At 41.9% G+C, this 17,550-nt stretch overlaps 1 protein-coding gene across 1 annotated transcript in view; it reads left to right on the top strand.

The window, feature by feature from the left end:
* Window positions 1-15,772, top strand: part of sema3gb (sema domain, immunoglobulin domain (Ig), short basic domain, secreted, (semaphorin) 3Gb) — a gene marked incomplete at both ends in the record, with an annotated part of 39,996 nt that extends 24,224 nt beyond the window's left edge. The window contains 16 exons of the mRNA XM_080732793.1: window positions 5,325-5,485; window positions 7,528-7,590; window positions 8,199-8,318; window positions 8,463-8,556; window positions 8,769-8,888; window positions 9,551-9,696; window positions 10,554-10,668; window positions 10,770-10,839; window positions 10,941-11,085; window positions 11,404-11,626; window positions 12,619-12,707; window positions 12,807-12,848; window positions 13,238-13,395; window positions 13,573-13,640; window positions 15,059-15,183; window positions 15,383-15,772. Coding sequence (XP_080588919.1) covers window positions 5,325-5,485; window positions 7,528-7,590; window positions 8,199-8,318; window positions 8,463-8,556; window positions 8,769-8,888; window positions 9,551-9,696; window positions 10,554-10,668; window positions 10,770-10,839; window positions 10,941-11,085; window positions 11,404-11,626; window positions 12,619-12,707; window positions 12,807-12,848; window positions 13,238-13,395; window positions 13,573-13,640; window positions 15,059-15,183; window positions 15,383-15,772 — 2,129 coding nt within the window. The remainder of the gene's footprint in view (window positions 1-5,324; window positions 5,486-7,527; window positions 7,591-8,198; window positions 8,319-8,462; window positions 8,557-8,768; window positions 8,889-9,550; window positions 9,697-10,553; window positions 10,669-10,769; window positions 10,840-10,940; window positions 11,086-11,403; window positions 11,627-12,618; window positions 12,708-12,806; window positions 12,849-13,237; window positions 13,396-13,572; window positions 13,641-15,058; window positions 15,184-15,382) is intronic.
* Between the last annotated feature and the right edge of the window lie 1,778 nt (window positions 15,773-17,550).

Genomic DNA, 17,550 nt, shown 5'->3' with positions numbered 1-17,550 from the left:
CACTCCATCCATACCAATGATGTGAAGAACGGCTCTTCAGGTAACATTGCAAGCACAAATTAATGTTGAGAAGTCAGTCTGAAACTCGCTACAAGTGGAGCAGTACATGCTAAACAACTGTAAATTAAGGCTAGTTTGACAGACTGTTTAATTCTAGTATAGAAGGGGGGGGGGGCTTTTCAGCCTTTATTGATAGTACAGTAGGTAGACAGGAAACAGGGAGAGAGACGGGAAGTGACATGCAGCAAAGGTCCCTGGGATTGGGATTCAAACCCTCGACACGCTGTCAGGCATCAGAGCCTATGTGGTACGCACCTGGACCGCTAGGCCAGCAGGGCCCCCAGATGGAGATGATTAAACTTTGTGAGAATCCATGAGTTCTGGAAACCTGTGCCAATGGGAAAAAAAAATCCCAATATCAAACAAGCTTCCATCCAGCTACTGTCAATGTTTGGGTCAACTTAAACAGAGTTTTCTACCCTTAAAGACGTGAAATGTAAACATGGATCTGTTTTTTACTAGCCACAACTGAATACAAACCAGATTGAAGGCAAAGGAATGTCAAAAGTTCCTCTGACTAAAGCTGTCATTGCTTATAAATAGTTTCTTTCATAATGTGGAAAAAGTTATAAAGAAAAGAGTTTGTCGTTGTCATTGCTAGGTCAATATATTCACTGTGTGTGTGTGTGTGTGTGTGTGTGTGTGTGTGTGTGTGTGTGTGCGCGTGCGCGTGCGCGTGCGCGTGCGTGCGTGCGTGCGTGCGTGCGTGCGTGCGTGCGTGCGTGCGTGCGTGCGCGCGCGCGCGCGCGTGTGTGTGTGTGTGTGTGTGTGTGTGTGTGTGTGTGTGTGTGTGAGAGAGGGGGGAGGCTTGTCTGGTTGGTTGGAAAAATCTGTAAAATCAAGGAGTATTCATTTTTTGTTTCTAATCAGTTAATTAATAAATACATATAAATACAATACAATAAATACTGTCATTTGAAACTTCCCAGCAGTCTCAATTATTGACGATTTATGCCATATTAGTGGAATGGTTTTGTCAGGGAAAACAAAAGGATTGTCATGGTGCAAGAAGAAGATGTTATCCTTTCAGTTGGCAGTTGACCTTGTTAGGCCACGCCCGCCTCAGGTTTTTTGGAACATCTCCAAGGGAGGCCTTGTGTTGTGGGGTGACATCAGCCTTGGCTCAGAGTCACAAACCTGACCCCTTGGGGCCACAGCCATTTCCATGTTTCTATGATAGCAATACTCTTTTTACATTTACTAAATAAATATGTTATTTTTGGAGCTGTGTGCAGCTCCCTATACGTGGCTGTGTGGGTCTGTCTGTGTGTCTGTCTGTGTGTCTGTCTGTCTGTGTGTGTGTATGTAGCCTGACTTCCTAAACTTCGGCACGCCACTAGTCCCACAGTTTTGCCACCACACACTCGCGCCATATGTCAAATCGACCGGCTTACTCGGGAATCGTGGGCTATTACTTTTCTAAGAGAAAGGTTCTATAGTTTAATTGATATTAATTTATTAGTGAATTAATTTTCCCCATTGACTTATAATGGGAATCGCAAAAACTCACATTCAATTATTTGTCTCTCGCAAACCATAGGGGCTAGAGTTTCAAGACTTGGAGAGGAGGTTCATAATGATTTCAAGGATTAAATAAAAAATAATTGTGTCATTTGGCCGCATGGTGGCGCCATAACACCCCACTTTACGTTTTGGCCTGTAACTCTTGAACCGTAGGTCGGAAAATTAAAAATATTTTTTCCCTGGATTCCTTGGGTCATGACGCATCTCCCCATATAGGCCACGCCCATTTGCGCCATGATAGATTTTCCGCCATCTTGAATTTTCTCCAAAACACACTTTTTGCTCCTTTTCCTACATATTTTCTTCAAATGTCACAAAAATCGGTACACATGATCCACACACACACACACACACACACACACACACACACACACAGCTCCACTTCACACGGGTGTGATTTTTGTTCTACCTTCTAGTAAAGCTACACCGAGTGGTGGAATATAACTAAGACAAGTACTGTACTTAGGTACAAATTTGAAGTATTTTTACTTTACTGGAGTATTTGCCAATTTTCAATACTTATACACCTCTACATCTCAGAGGCAAATATTTTACTTTTTACTCAATTACCATAATTTGACAATTTGAGTTTTGAGTTTGAGTTTTTTTATTTTGATTATTGTTACAAAACATGCATTTAAACGTAGGCTATTTGAAAAGAGACGATCTACAAGTTCAACGCATCACATCGTGATGCGTTGTGAGCTTATAGATCAGCTATTTTCTACACGTTTTATATATTTGAAAACTTGTGAAATAGGTCATTCTGCATAATGAGTAGCCTACTTTTACTTTTAGTCCTTTAAGTATATTTTGATGCGATACCTTGTAACTTTTACTCAAGTACGTTTGAATACCAGACTTTTACTTGTATTTCTACTACACTGCGGAAGTGATACTTTAAAGCCATACTGTGTAAGATGCCCAACTAGTGGTCATTAGCCCTATAGCAAACCGCGGTCGCGTCCGCGTCTTTCGGACGTTTTTCGTACCTTCAGACCCCCGCGTCTGCCTCCACCTCGCTGAGATCTATCTTTTAAGGGGTCCCTTGTTCCTGTGCGTTCAGTAATTCCAGAGATACGGACTCCTTCACCCTGCCTGGTAGGCGAAATTACCTAGAGAAGGGATGGTACAAACGGGCGACAACAAATATGGCTGCCATAGCGACCCCACTTCAAGATGCGCTGTGATTGGCCGGCAGTTGTATAACCCTCGCTGTGATTGGCCGGTAGTGTGATGACGCAATTTTGGCGCGAGATCCGGTCCACGGCAAGGATCTCAGTTTACATACAGAGAAGGCTTTACAGGCTGAAATTCACGGCGCGGATCTTCTAAAACTTTTGTGATTTAATAGTTAGGAGAATTTTAAGATTTGTTTTATAAAAAAAGTTACATAGTACAACTTTAACTTCAGTAAAAAATATCAATACCTCTTCCACCACTGGCTACACCCCATCCAGTCTTCTGGTTCAGCAGGTACAACTCATATGTTTGAAATTCGCGTCAGTCCAGGTTGGTATTTTGAAGGGCACACAGCTGTACGTGCCTCGTGGCATCAAAGTGACAGTGGCATGAGACTAATGCCAGTCATTTATAGATCTGGTGTGTGAGGCTGCTAACCCCCACCACGCCCCACCAACCCATTCCCGCCGGCCAGTGCCAGGCTAGCTCTCTGTGCAACACAGTCTGTCAGAGGGCAGCATTGTCACCACGTCCTCCTAACTCTGAGATTTATAGCAAAAGTCAACGAGGTTTGCTCCCCTAAGCACCCCAACGCCTGACCCCCACCCCCATACATGCCACCACAAGACAAATGACAAATGTCCCATACTAGGATAAGCATATCAGACAGGCTTTCCTTTTTGTTCATGCTTTATTATCTACTTAACCCCTGTTTCTTTTTTAAATGTTCAAATATTTTCAAGTTTATATACCGGATATATAAAATGTTCGCCTTCTGAAAATAGCATGTTTACAAGCTTGCAACGCATCACATTGCCATAATGTATTGGGATATGTTGCAAGCTAGTAGATCTGCTATTTAGTTGTTGTTTTCTTTTAAGAAAAAAAAGAAAGACTTTTCCGCCTATAATGACATGGCCAAAATAGGGATGCCAGCCGGGGTTAAGGTTATAATTTATGCTTTGTTGTACGACCGACAGAAATAGCAGAATTCCACCTGGAAAGCGTGACGTGAGATGGGAAAGAGAGACAGGAGATGAGATGACGTGCCACACCGGTCACGAGCTGGACTCACTCCAGCCTGTGATATTGTCTTTGCCAACATGCTACACATGCTAACTGGCTGAGCTACAGCGCCATTATGGCCCTGAAACACATTGTGTGTGTGTGTGTGTGTGTGTGTGTGTGTGTGTGTGTGTGTGTGTGTGTGTGTGTGTGTGTGTGTGTGTGTGTGTGTGTGTGTGTGTGTGTGTGTGTGTGTTGTGTGTGTGTGTGTGTGCGCGCGTGTGCGTGTGTGTGTGTACAAAATCAATTTGATTGGCCTTTATTTGTATTGCCCTTCCAGAAACACAGTTGCTTCATAATTCAGAAATGTAAAAACAAAGCAAAGTAATCACATAAAGATGAAGTGACAGGCTTTTGGAGTGCTGCAGGAATGACGTTGTTCTGTTGGACAACCTGGAAGTGACCTCTGCCATGGGATAAACATAGCTCAAACATCACCTCTGCCATGGGTTCTCCCTGCAGATTTCCAGTTTTTTCATTGGGTTTAGATTAGTTAAATCACAAAAATGAATTCTGCGGCAAGCAAAGGCTTAAAGTTATGATTTTAACACGTTTTCTTCAACACAATAATCTCCATAAGGATGCTGTCACACACACCAGACTTTAATTCTGCCTATGCAGCGGATTCTGTCAATGCTTTTCAATGGGAACGAAGCGGTTTGTTGCGTTTTTGGTGTGACCGCAACCTAAATCAACAGGTTTTATGACCTCATACAAATAATATAAGTTAAAAACAACAACAAAAAACACACACACACACACACACACACACACACACACACACACACACACACACACACACACACACACACACACACACACACACACACATAGCTTAAAAGTTCACGGTTGAGATATTAGCGGGTGTAATTTGTTTTTGGTTGAATAAAATTTTGAAATTCTTATGGTTAATGTTTGGTTAACTACAAATTGTAACCTTCTGTCAGTTATACATAACTCTATATGGTGACATTGTAAATGTATATTCTGTGTGACAATAAACAAAAGGGCTGTGGCTATTATTCCCCAGTTGACTCTGTGGTTTAAATGGCCTGTAGCGCCTTCTGCTGTTGGCCAAGTTATACTACAACCAAGAAAAGATATGTTTTTCTGGGGGAATTTTTTACAGTGCCTTTTGAATGAAGGTAATTCTCCACTGGTGTGAAATTACCCCTGCAAAAAGTAAAATAAAAAAAATATATAATAAAGATATAATAATCTAAAAGCACGTAGTAAAACATTCAGCATTAATATATCAATATGTAACTGAGTGTGTAAGTTTCATCATACAATGGATAAAGATAGCTGACCTGTTGTGAGCTTGCTATTTGTGCTATTTGTACGATTTTGACATGTTACATCTTTGTCTTTTTTGGGGTTACTGTAGTCAAAGCTTTTACGCTCAGGGTTTTACTCTACAGATGTGTCATTTTGTAAATCTTTGTTTAACACAGTTAAATACACGTCTTTTCATCAATGTGTGTGTCCTGCAGAGCTGATAGAGACGCGGACAGCGCGTCCCTTCTCCTTCTCCTTTAACACCAGTGACTACCGCATCCTCCACATGGACCAGGACCAGGGGAGACTCTACCTGGGCAGCCGCGAGTACCTGGTGGCTCTGGACATGCAAAACATCAACAAAGAACCACTCATAGTAAGTACCTGTACAATCATCTTCTACTCCTACACTCTCTGGAGAGGGACCTTTCTTTTTGATTGGAGCATCTTTTTTTTATATATTTTTATTGGTTTTAATTTGATTTACAAAAAGACAAAGACATTCACATTCACACACATTCACATTTGATTGGAACATCTAATATTGAATACATCTAATACTTTAGCAATATACCAGATTTCTTAAGACACATCTACAGTAGTAAGAACAACCTACAGTAATAACGCTGTTGACCCACCTTAGCAGTTAAGTTACCACACCTAGCATCATTCTCAAACTGCTGATAAACAATGACCAGGACTGCTACAGTATGAATTACAACACTTACCACGCTCTTTTAGAGTGGGGATTGATTGGCTGCCCTCTCTCTCTGAAGTGCTTTGCAAACCCAGTAGCCACTCATTTTAATAGCACACCAAACAATGATATTTGTTTGGTGCTGACATAACAATGTAATTGCACATTGGAAGCATACAGGAAACCCAACAATTACAATGCTATAACAAAGAGATGTCGCATTGAGTGCAAAAATTACTAGGTGCTGTTTGGTTCTTTGGTTAAAACAAAAAAATAATTAAAACTGTAAAGCTCTATATTCTGCTATATGCTATAGTGTTTGTTCAGTAACACTGGTCTCCCTGTGTCACCATCTCTTTAAATGGAAAATACATGTTCATTCAATCAGGAGAGATGGGTAAATCGTTTTTTGTCTCCACCAGCCGAAGGCATGGGGGAGAGTATGTTTTCCCCTCCGTCCGTCCGTCCGTGCGTCCGTGCGTCCGTCCGTGCGTGTGTCCTCGCAGTTTGTGTGCAAAAAATTTTTGTCCAAAAATCCTACAAATCGGTAGGCCGTATCTCGACAGTCATGTGATCGACACGGATCTGTCCGATTTTGCATATTCCATCGGATCTGTCCGATTTTGCATATTCCATCCTGATTGGCTAATATTGGCTTTCAAAGTTTGTAGGATTGAGCCGTTTTGAACAAAATGCCTCAAATCACAAACGCAAAGTGCAATTATCATGAAATCGCGCACACACGTTCCAACTAGGCCGAGGAAGAAATGCCACTTAAATGTTTTTAAATCAGCCCCATGGTGGCGCTATAACAGGCCGATTTGTGGTTTTACCTATAACTTCACCGATCAGTGTCAAACTTCACATCAGCCTTTTATAGTGCCACCTTTGGGCCGACTTATGTAAAACACATTTTTGGATATTACTCCTTGAGATTTTATCCAAAAATCACGCAAATCGGTACACAGTATCTCTATAGTCATGTGATCAAGTCCGATCCGTTTGATATTTCATATTCCATCCTGATTGGCTAATATTAGCTTCCAAAGTTTGCAGGATTGCTCCGTTTTTGAACAAAATGCCTCAAATCATCAAAGCAGCTTGCGATTACCGTGAAATTTGCCACACATATTCCCACTAGGTCAAGGAACAAATTCTACCTTTTTCACATTGGCCTGTTATAGCGCCACCAGCAGGTAGACTTTAGCAAAACACATTTTTGGAACACAATGCTTCAAATCATGCATGCAGCGTCCGATTGCCATGAAAGATCTAAGGTGAAGAACATATGCCACCCTTTTTACATTGGCCTATTACACAGTATAGCACCACCAGGACGCACAGCCTGGTGGAGACCTGTGCTCGGAAGAGCACTGCTTCTATTTTTTTTTTTTTTTCTTTTTAATATATTTACTGTTCCAGTTCTGAATTGTCTCTTTTTGTTTCATCTCTTCCAGTTTCACTTGTTTATCCTGTACAGCATGAGTTCTCTCTCCTGATTTGATTAAATTGGTATCCCGACCTGAAAATGTATTTTGAGTTTGCTGTACTAAAGAGCTGGCGAGACTGGGAGACTCTCACCCCTGCTACTGAACAAACACTCTAGTTCACAGCAATGATCACTATGGGACTAATAGCACTATTTAACACTTATTTGAACAAAGGAAATATACCACATGCCACACCTTTAACTGGCATGTTTGTGTTCTTGTGTGTTTCAGATCCATTGGCCCGCTACTGCCCAGAGGAAAGCAGAGTGCAGAATGACAGGGAAGGGTGGACAGGTCAGTCCAACTTGTCCATCATCACAGAAATGATCAAACATGAATTACATTAGATATAGTACTGTGTGTACATTCTCTTTACCAGTGGGGTCCGGGGAGCAGAATTATATTTAATATAGAATCAAAATCGGTAATTACTAATTAACCATACATCAGCTATTTGAAAATAGCCGTTTTACAAGCTATTTCCTAAACGTCCCTGGCACAAAGTCCTTTCAGATAGCGGTTCACAGCCTAATACAGGTACATATTAACTTGGGGGTCCTTGACATGAAATATGTTGAGAACCACTGCTCAAATAGTAGTAGTACAGTAGTAGCCAGTAGTACATTTCCTTGGAAACAGTTTCAAACACTGGACAATGCACATCTGATTTAATGTTATCTTGATTTGGATCTTAACCACTTAAACCCTCTATACTTAATAGTTGAAGGCTCTGTACTTGGTCTGCTCTTTGCCCCTCCACTCTACACCTCTCTTTGCAGAGAACTTCTTGAAAACGAGCTTGATCATGTACTATAGGTCTGCTAGCTTCTGCGTATGTTTCTCCATAATAGGGATGCTAGGGTTCACATGGTTAACCTGAATTTGATTGACTGTTTAACCAGGGAGAATGTGCCAACTTTGTCCGCCTCATTGAACCATGGAACAGAACTCACCTGTACACCTGTGGTACTGGAGCCTACAAGCCCATCTGCACGTTCATCAACAGAGGATGGAGAGCTGAGGTGTGTACTGCGCACACACACACAGACATTCTTTTATAACCGTATCTATATAATCAACTGTGAGTGAGTTGACTGACTGGCGATGAAAACAGGGAAACACACTTAAATGTCTTAAAGTAACACTAAGGACTGTACTGTGTACAGGAGTATCTGTTCAGGCTCGTACCCGGCTTTGCGGATTCAGGGAAAGGCAAGTGCTCCTATGACCCACGGCAAGTGAATGCTGCTGCTCTGATCAGTGAGTAACCACACACACGCACACGCGCACACACACACACACACACACACACACACACACACACACACACACACACACACACACACACACACACACACACACACACACACACACACACACACGCACTCACACTGTACATCACCAATAAATCACCCGTCTGTCATCCCTTTATGTCCGTTGAATACGATGTTGTCTGTATGGATTCCTCCCAGATGGCAACCTTTATGCAGGCGTCCATGTTGACTTCATGGGAACAGATCCTGCCCTGTTCAGGACGCTGGGGGACAGGCCAGCCGTCCGCACCGAACAGTACGACTCCAGGTGGCTCAATGGTCGGTCATACACACACACGCACGCACGCACGCACGCACGCACGCACGCACGCACGCCACACGCACACGCACACACACACACACACACACACACACACACACACACACACACACACAAGAAAGCTAAGATGTGAACAACACCCACATCACTTGCACACTGATGAGCTCCATTTAAAGAGAAATTCCGGGCTCAAATCTGACACCCACACACACACACCTGATGCATTGTTACCTTGTAGATCTGCTATTTTAGTTATTCTACTGGGAGTATACGTATTGTTGTCCAGCACCTAATATTTTAGATGTGTGTGCTTTGCTTAGTTTGGACTGACATGATACTGACCATGGTCAATATCATGGTTAGTATCATGTCAGTATCATGCATGATACTGTCATGATACTGACATGATAATGGGGAGAAGAAAGGGAAGTCCTGCACTGTTTCTCAGCCCTCAGTAGAACTTTATTAACGACAACGCCAGGTTTTCATCACTTTATTCTCCTCCAGCAATTTAAATGCCAGGGTTAGAGTGGTAAAACCTCTAATGTCTCAATTCTAAAACTTTTGTGTAAAGCACTTTGAATTGCGTTATTGAAATGTGCTATACAAATAAACTGATCTAGCTAACCTTGTCTTACACACCTGTGTATCTCATCTCCAGATCCTGTGTTTGTGAAGATCCACCAGATTCCAGACAGCTCCGAGAGGAATGACGACAAACTGTATTTCTTCTTCAGAGAAAAAAGTTTAGACGCGGCGGGGGGCAGCACCCCAAATGTGCTGTCCAGGGTGGGCCGTGTCTGCCTGGTGAGACAAGAATCCTGTCCTGACACTGATTTTAGTTGTGGCTCCAAATAATCTATAATTCAGGCCATGAGGGATCAGGAACAAATTACATATGGTTCATTTTACAAACATAATGCACATGAAAGAATACTGTATAACACATACAGCAGAGAGTGTGTGGATGAGGGGCACAGAGTATGAGGATATAATTATAGTAAACCACTGTGATTAAACCAAACTTGCAGAACAGATGTTTACAAATGAACCCTGGTTCCTGGTGCCTATTTTGGGCAAACTTTTCTACATTTTAAAAACATTAAAAGAAATGATGCGATGTAATTGTGAACTTGTAGATCTTCTATTTAAGCTGTTTCTGAAGTATCTTTGATGAAGTATATATACAGTGGGGTAGGGCTTAAAGTGATAGTTTACTCTACACATGACTTGTTCTATCATCTGAACCCTTCAATTCATGGAGATATTTTTATTTTTGTCACATTCCTCATCCAATATTCCAATATTTGATTGATTTAAGTTAATAGGAGACCATGGCAAAACTATATATTATATATATATAAAAAAATCATACATTTTGTATTGCTCATGTTTAGCTTGGCCTCCTATTTACTTCAATTCATCAAATATTGGAATATTGAATCAGGAATGTGCCAAAAAAACCAAAAGATCGCCATGAATTCAAGGCTTCGTGGGGTAAGTAATTAATAGGGAGGAAAGTCATTTCAGGGGGGAACTATCCCTTTAAGTGGTTAAACAGTACATTTTGAATTTGTGTGGATGACATCAGCACTGATGGGTGATAGTAGAAGACAATGCAGTTGATGTTGGATGAACCTCTGAATTGATCTCCCCTCCCCCAGAATGACGATGGTGGACAGAGGTCATTGGTCAACAAGTGGACAACTTTCTTGAAAGCACGCTTGGTGTGTTCGGTGATTGGGAGCGATGGCGTGGAGACACATTTTGATGAGCTGAGTAAGTACCTTGTGATATGCGCAAGAAATGCTACAAAATGCATATGCACAGATTTATGTCATTGTAGCTCTAAACTGGCCCTTTTTTCAAACTAATTTCAGAGGACGTTTTCATTCAGCCAACACAAGATGAACGCAATCCTGTTGTGTATGCAGTATTTACAACTGCTGGGTAAAAAGACACTTTACTTTCAAAATAACTGTCACCACCAGTCATCACTGTGTGTTTAACTTGAACCTTAACTTTGACCTTGTCTTCTGTCGTGTTGACAGCTCCGTGTTCAAAGGCTCTGCTGTTTGTGTGTACTCCATGTCTGACATCCGAAACGTCTTCAACGGCCCCTTCTCCCACAAGCACGGCCACAACTACCAGTGGACGCCATACACAGGGAAAATCCCTTACCCTCGCCCCGGGACGGTTAGAACAACGTCTAGTCTTTGTTTATGGACTTGAAACGTTTGTATTTTAAATAAAAAAGTAACAAAAAATGAATATTTATTTTTTAATGAGATTTACGCCAAAGATTTGATATGGTAATAGCTTTCCGAAAATAGTTTAGATCTGCAAGCTAACAACGTGTCACTGTGATGCATTTGTAGCTTCTATCAGTTATTTTTGGCAAGCAACAACATAAATTATACTGTATACTACAGAGTATATACAGGCTAACAGTCAACAGGTCACACTCTACAGTATGTTGTTACAATGTTTTGTTGTTGCGTTATGTTTGCACAGTGTCCGGGAGGAACGTTCACTCCGGGCCTCCGCTCCACCAAGGAGTTCTCCGACGAGGCGGTAAACTTTGTGAGGGCACACCCTCTGATGTACCACCCTGTTTACCCCATGCACAAGCGTCCTCTGGTGCTGCGCACTGGTGTCGACTACCGCTTCACTTCAATCGTGGTGGACCTGGTGGACGCCACCGATGGGAGATATGAGGTGCTATTCCTGGGCACAGGTCAGTTTTAGCCGTCATACCAGAACTGTCAATCAATCAATCAATCAGTTAATCAATATAATCATTTAACCACTTTAAACCTGGCATTTTTGGCATTGGTAATTATAGATGAAAATGGCCACCACAGGCCTGTTGAATCAGTACATACATATACTGGTCAAACGGCTCTATAGTTCAAGTCCAATATATACTGTACTGGGTGCATGTTAATCCTCCAATATATTACAACATCAACTATTTTAGCCGTGCAACATCATCAAAGTAAAAAATTAAGGTTTCAGTGTTAGTATAGGCAGGACACAAGAGTCTAGCCCTGCCCAGCTGTAGTCAGCTGTCAGTCAGCTCTTTTCCTATTCCTCATTCACATATCTGCTGGTCATACTCTCAATCAATCAAAGCTCTCTTCGGTAGGGAAGGCTCCTTTAAATACGGCTCGCTTTCTCTACTTAATGTATGCTTGGTTATCCGATGCCTCGGATATGCGCTGCTAGCTGCCTCCTCCACCCCAGCCACCACATTTGATCAGTCTGGCAAAGCTCAAATACTTGTGATTACGTCTGTTGATTTAAGTTATGTGTCAATGTATTGCTATTGTTCTGATATTGTATCCCTTTGGGGGTTTTGCTTAGCGTTCCCTGATTTAGCTTAGCAAGCATGCACAAAATTCAGGGTAACATCTCCGAACGCGGAGCCCTTAACGCCAAGATTAACTCTATTCCATTTATGTAATAAATGGTTAAATCTACTTTGACGTGAGTGTTCTTGACTAAAATAGGGCTTAAGTGGTTTAGGAAGTCACATTAAAATTACTATTGGCAACTAAGCATGGTGGTCAGGTGCCATTAGCCTGATGGATAAGTGTCATTCCAAGTTTAAAACTGCTTATAGAAACCAGAGCTCTGGTTTCTGCATCATTTTCGGCAGAGAAAAGGGCCTGGAGCATGAATGTTACAATGATGTTATTTTAACTCAAACCATCCCCTTTATTGCAGACCGTGGAACGGTTCAGAAAGTCATAGTTCTTCCTAAAGACACGGCCAGCACAGAGCAGCTCACGTTGGAAGAGGTGGAGGTTTTCAGGGTAATCCCAATCAAATGTTTCAGCAACACTATTGTCTACTCTAACATGAGATGAGACTGAGTGTCTTTGTTGTCCTCATTGTTGTTTCTGCTCTCACAGATTCCAGCTCCAATAAAGACTATGAAGATATCATCCAAAAGGGTGAGCAGCTTTAAACCACAGGTTCTCAACGCCAGGTTCAGGGACCACCACGGTTCTATTAATGCAATATCCTCAGTGGGTCTCTGCCCACATGTTGAGAATCGCTGCTTTAAACTGATGTTTCATGAGCACACATCTACCTGATGGACACTGACATAACTTCTTGGGTTCAAATGTGTTCGACATCTGTGGGGAAAACAACCTCACCCACAAATATAACCACTTTCACCCATGGCATGCCAATTTTGTTCATAACATTATAGATGAAAATAAATTCATACAATTTCAGATAAATAAAAAATAGCTGATTTACAAGCATGGCAATTTGTCGACTCATACAACAAAGAATATAGGCTAATCTTCCTGTTTCCTCTGTTGTAAACCTGCAGCAACAACTGTACGTATCGTCAGACAGAGGGCTCACCCAGGTCTCCCTGCATAGATGTGCTGTCTATGGCAAAGCCTGCTCAGACTGCTGTCTGGCCCGAGATCCTTACTGTGCCTGGGATGGAGAGACCTGTGCTCCATTTACCCCCTCCACCAAGAGGTGAGACCCCACACCCCAGCCCTTTGTAGATACATTGTGATCATTAATTATAATTAATAACAATTAAAACACAACACTCATATGTGATGGGAGACACAGGAATTGGCTGCCACTGTAGAATGGACATAATTCTGATGATAGAATACACTCTGACTGTCTACATGATTTTTGTCACAGGCGGAGTAGAAGACAGGACATCAAACATGGAGACCCACTGCGGCAGTGTCGAGGCTTCAATGCTAAAGGTACCGTCACATGTTACATAAAAACATTTGCCTCAGCCTAAAAACACCATACTCAATGTTTTAAGTGAAACGAAGTATTAACAACAAAGTGCCATCAGGAGTTTGCCAAACTCTGGGAGTCTGAAGGTCTGGCCAAACATAACAAAAAAGCTTAAGGTGGTTTGAGCCAACCACACAATGTGCCATTGGACCTAGAGCTTCCTCCCCTAAACTATCAAAACAGTATACAAACTAAACTAACAAGCCACAAAAACAGACCCCCATCCTCAAACGAAACAAACAAAATAAGGTTCAACAGAAACCAAAATACTACAGCATAGGAAGGATTTTTCATCTGAGGTCTGAGAGAGACCTTCTGCTCAATCAGGACCACCCACTAATCACCTGATCAGAAACAAGGGAAGAGAGGGATACGTACGTACACCCCACACTGTGGTGATTATTTAACTCTTCCCTGTCTATCGAAACAGTATATATACTAGACTAACAAACAAAACCACAAAAACAGACCTCCTTCGTCAAAATAAATAAATAAAACGAGGAGCAAGAGAAACAAGAAAACCACAACGGTAGGCAGGCTGCTTTTTCTGAGAGAGAGAGACCTCTTTCTCCTCCAGCATCTCTTAACTACAGTATGGGGCAGGGTCCCCCACTATAATCACTTGATCTGAATAACACAGGAGAGAGAGAAAAAAGAGGAGAATCAGAAGAACACAAGAAGGAGGGAGCACTTAATATGAACTAGGGTACAGGCGCACATGCACAAATGCAGGAGAGTGGCCAACGCATGTAGAGGCAAAATCTGTTGAATTATACGCACGTGATGCGAATTTGCTTGGCCATTGGAAGTTCCACCCCTTAGTAGGCTATTATGTTTAATTTTTGCATGTGTGACTATACCCTTAGTGTACAGATTAATATAAAAGAATCACACCTAGTGTCAAGTGAGCGGTGCTATTTACTAATTTATTTCATTAAGCGTCCCGCAAAGCTTGGCTAATGTGACCCAGAGCGTACAACAAACTTTGAACGCTTTGTGCCAAGATTCAGGGCTTCAGAGCCCAGATAAAGACAGATTTTGGGGCTTAGCTCCTTTCAAGAGCACCGCTCAAAATGAACACACCTGGTGCAAACCCTGCCTGCACCAACATCTCTTATTATATGTCTATCCATTCTTGATTAATTGACTAATCATTGATCTTGGCTTAATTACTTGATAAAATGAGAGGCAGGGTTGTACCTGCCTTAGGACATAAGCCTAATTTATACTTCGTCCATTGACCGTTTCACTTGCCAAAAATATCTGATTTAAAAAGCAGTTTTTTGGTGAGCGACTTCATGGTCACACTATGATATATGCTGGCATTACAGAAACAAAAGGCCACAAGGCAAATCTCTGCTCTCCTCCTGATTTGTAGAGAAACGGTCCAGCGAGACGGTGCAGTTTGGTGTGGAGGGGAGCAGTGCGTTCCTTGAGTGCCAACCACGATCGCCACAAGCATCTGTCAAGTGGTTTTTCCAGAATGATGGCAAGAGGAAACTGGTGAGTGGGGTACAAGCCAAAATACACGGTTAAGGCAAATTTGCACATTATGGTTGCATCTATTAGAGTAATGTTAACTCCATACAGTAGATGCATACAACACCGAAAAAGTGCAATACTATGGCACCACATCTTTAAGTTGTAGGTCCATCGCTATCCCAACAGTCGTATGAAATCTGGTCATTGCTCTTTCCTCTAGCTGAACCGGGAACAGGAGGTTCTGAAGACGGCCCATGGGATCCTACTTAAGTCTTTGAGTCAAGCAGACAGCGGGCTGTACCACTGCCTGGCCACAGAGAATAACTTCAAGCACACTATGGCCCGGGTGGCCCTCCGCGTCCTCGACAGGGAAATTGTGCACGCTCTCACCTTCCCGGACAAGCCCGCTGGCCAGGAGAAGCCGCACCACCAAACGCCCCCGCTACCGCCCCCACTACCGCCACAGCTCTCCTCCCAGCCAGAGATACGTCTCATAAGCCAGTACTGCCAGGCCTACTGGCAGCAGTTCAACGCCAACCTGCCAGCTAAACGCACCAGCCGCAGGCACACCGAGGACACGTCCAGCCTGAACTCCTCTGACGGGCTGTAGACGCCATTCTCGTTTTGGCCCTTGCACAAGGCCCTCCTGTAGAGCCCTGAGAACCCACTGGAGCCTCTTTTACACTGATCACCACAATGTACGTTCTGTTTCATTCCCTCCTGACTACCAGTAGTCAGTAAACAAACTGCCTATACTGGCAGTCATCTAGGAATTCACAGAAACATAGTTACATTCGTAACCTCTGTAAGTTTGTAGAAGAGCACACCCTTTCAGTGGACAGTTTTGGTCCAGACCTTAAAATGAGGTCACTTTTTGCTTTACTAATATTCAGAATTCTGAGGTGATATACAAACTCATCAAATGTTTGATGATTTGATATGGAGATTTTTGGAGTATAGCACACAGTAAGCTATGTCAGTCATAAACGTGTGCAGGACAAGATTAAGTGGGGTGGGTATAGCGGAATGGGTGGGTGGGTGGTTGGGTGTGTGGGGGGGGGGGGGCACAGTTAATATAAAGAGTGTACATTTAGCACTTGAGTAACTGTCTACACTTTTTGCATGTGGTCCACTCATCTGGTTACTGTATTTTCCTGATCCCAGTCACGTTTTGTATATATATGTAAAATGACCAGATAAATTGAGAAATGCATTCAGTGTACTGAAGAGACATACTGCTGTTGTTGTATTATATAATGATGATCTTAGTAAAGCCTGATTTATACATTGCTGTATGACGGAATCATGCGCAGAGTATAAATCGAGTATAAATTCTGAAAAAGCTAAAGGTACATTATCAATTAATCGTTTCAGCGTAATGTGTTCACCATTCACATTCTGTCGACATTATAAGATCCTTCGAAGGCGAACTACTGTATTAACTAACACATAGCCTACTGTATGAGAATTGACATTTAGGCGAAGGATCACATAAGACCAGCCATAGCAATGACAGTCAAAATAAGTGGATCTTTCTTTTTAAAAGTATACTGGATATTCCTTTTTGAATAATTATGCTGCAAGACAAAACTGCACCTGCACTTTCATGTGACGCATGAATGCAAACCGTGGATGAAAAGTGAACAGGTGCAAATATTTTTGTTGCATATTAGTGTCCAATGTAAGCATTGATTAATTGAATCCTGATAATGTACTCACTGTAAATGGCTTCTTCTAGGTAGTTAAGAAAGACATAGGTTGATGTGTTGCTTTCAACATTTTGTTTCCAACTCCTTGTTTGGACTAAACAGGTTTTCAACAGCAGCTGACCAAATTAGTTTTGGCTTCTTGTTATTGGCTGTGTAGCATGACTTCTTGGCTAACTCAAAGCTATTTCTAAATATTCTATATTAGTTATGTTTAATGGATGAATCTTTCCCAGAGTTCATGTTTGTGATCTTTTTCTACTCAGAACTTATTGTAATGTTCAGACAATTTATTTAGGACCAAACAATGTTCCTTTCTCCAGCCAATGTGTTGAGAATTTCTGAAGAAGCATGTAAATACACTTTTTTTTTAATTACTTATATTGCAGTGAAATAAGAGAGAAAAACTGGAAGCAAGTAGGTCATGTATCTCTGCTGACATGACATTAAGTTGTAATACATGTCTTCATAACGGAGGATGGTGAAGCATAGCATAGATCAGATTCAACATAGGGCTCTTTAAAAACATTTCACTGAGGGGAAACCAATAAACTGACTTGGAAGCCTCAACTGTCGTAAAAAAGAAGACTACACAGTAAAATCCATAGTATTAATTTAACTCTGAGAGCGTAGAAAATGCAACCACACTCTCAGGATTTTACTGTGTACACCTCAGATGTGA

The sequence above is a fragment of the Nannobrachium achirus genome (assembly GCF_963921795.1).
Source record: "Nannobrachium achirus genome assembly, chromosome: 9".
In the NCBI taxonomy this organism is placed as follows: domain Eukaryota; kingdom Metazoa; phylum Chordata; class Actinopteri; order Myctophiformes; family Myctophidae; genus Nannobrachium; species Nannobrachium achirus.
Note: the sequence above shows the minus strand (reverse complement) of the source record. Positions and strands in the feature narration are given on the sequence as shown.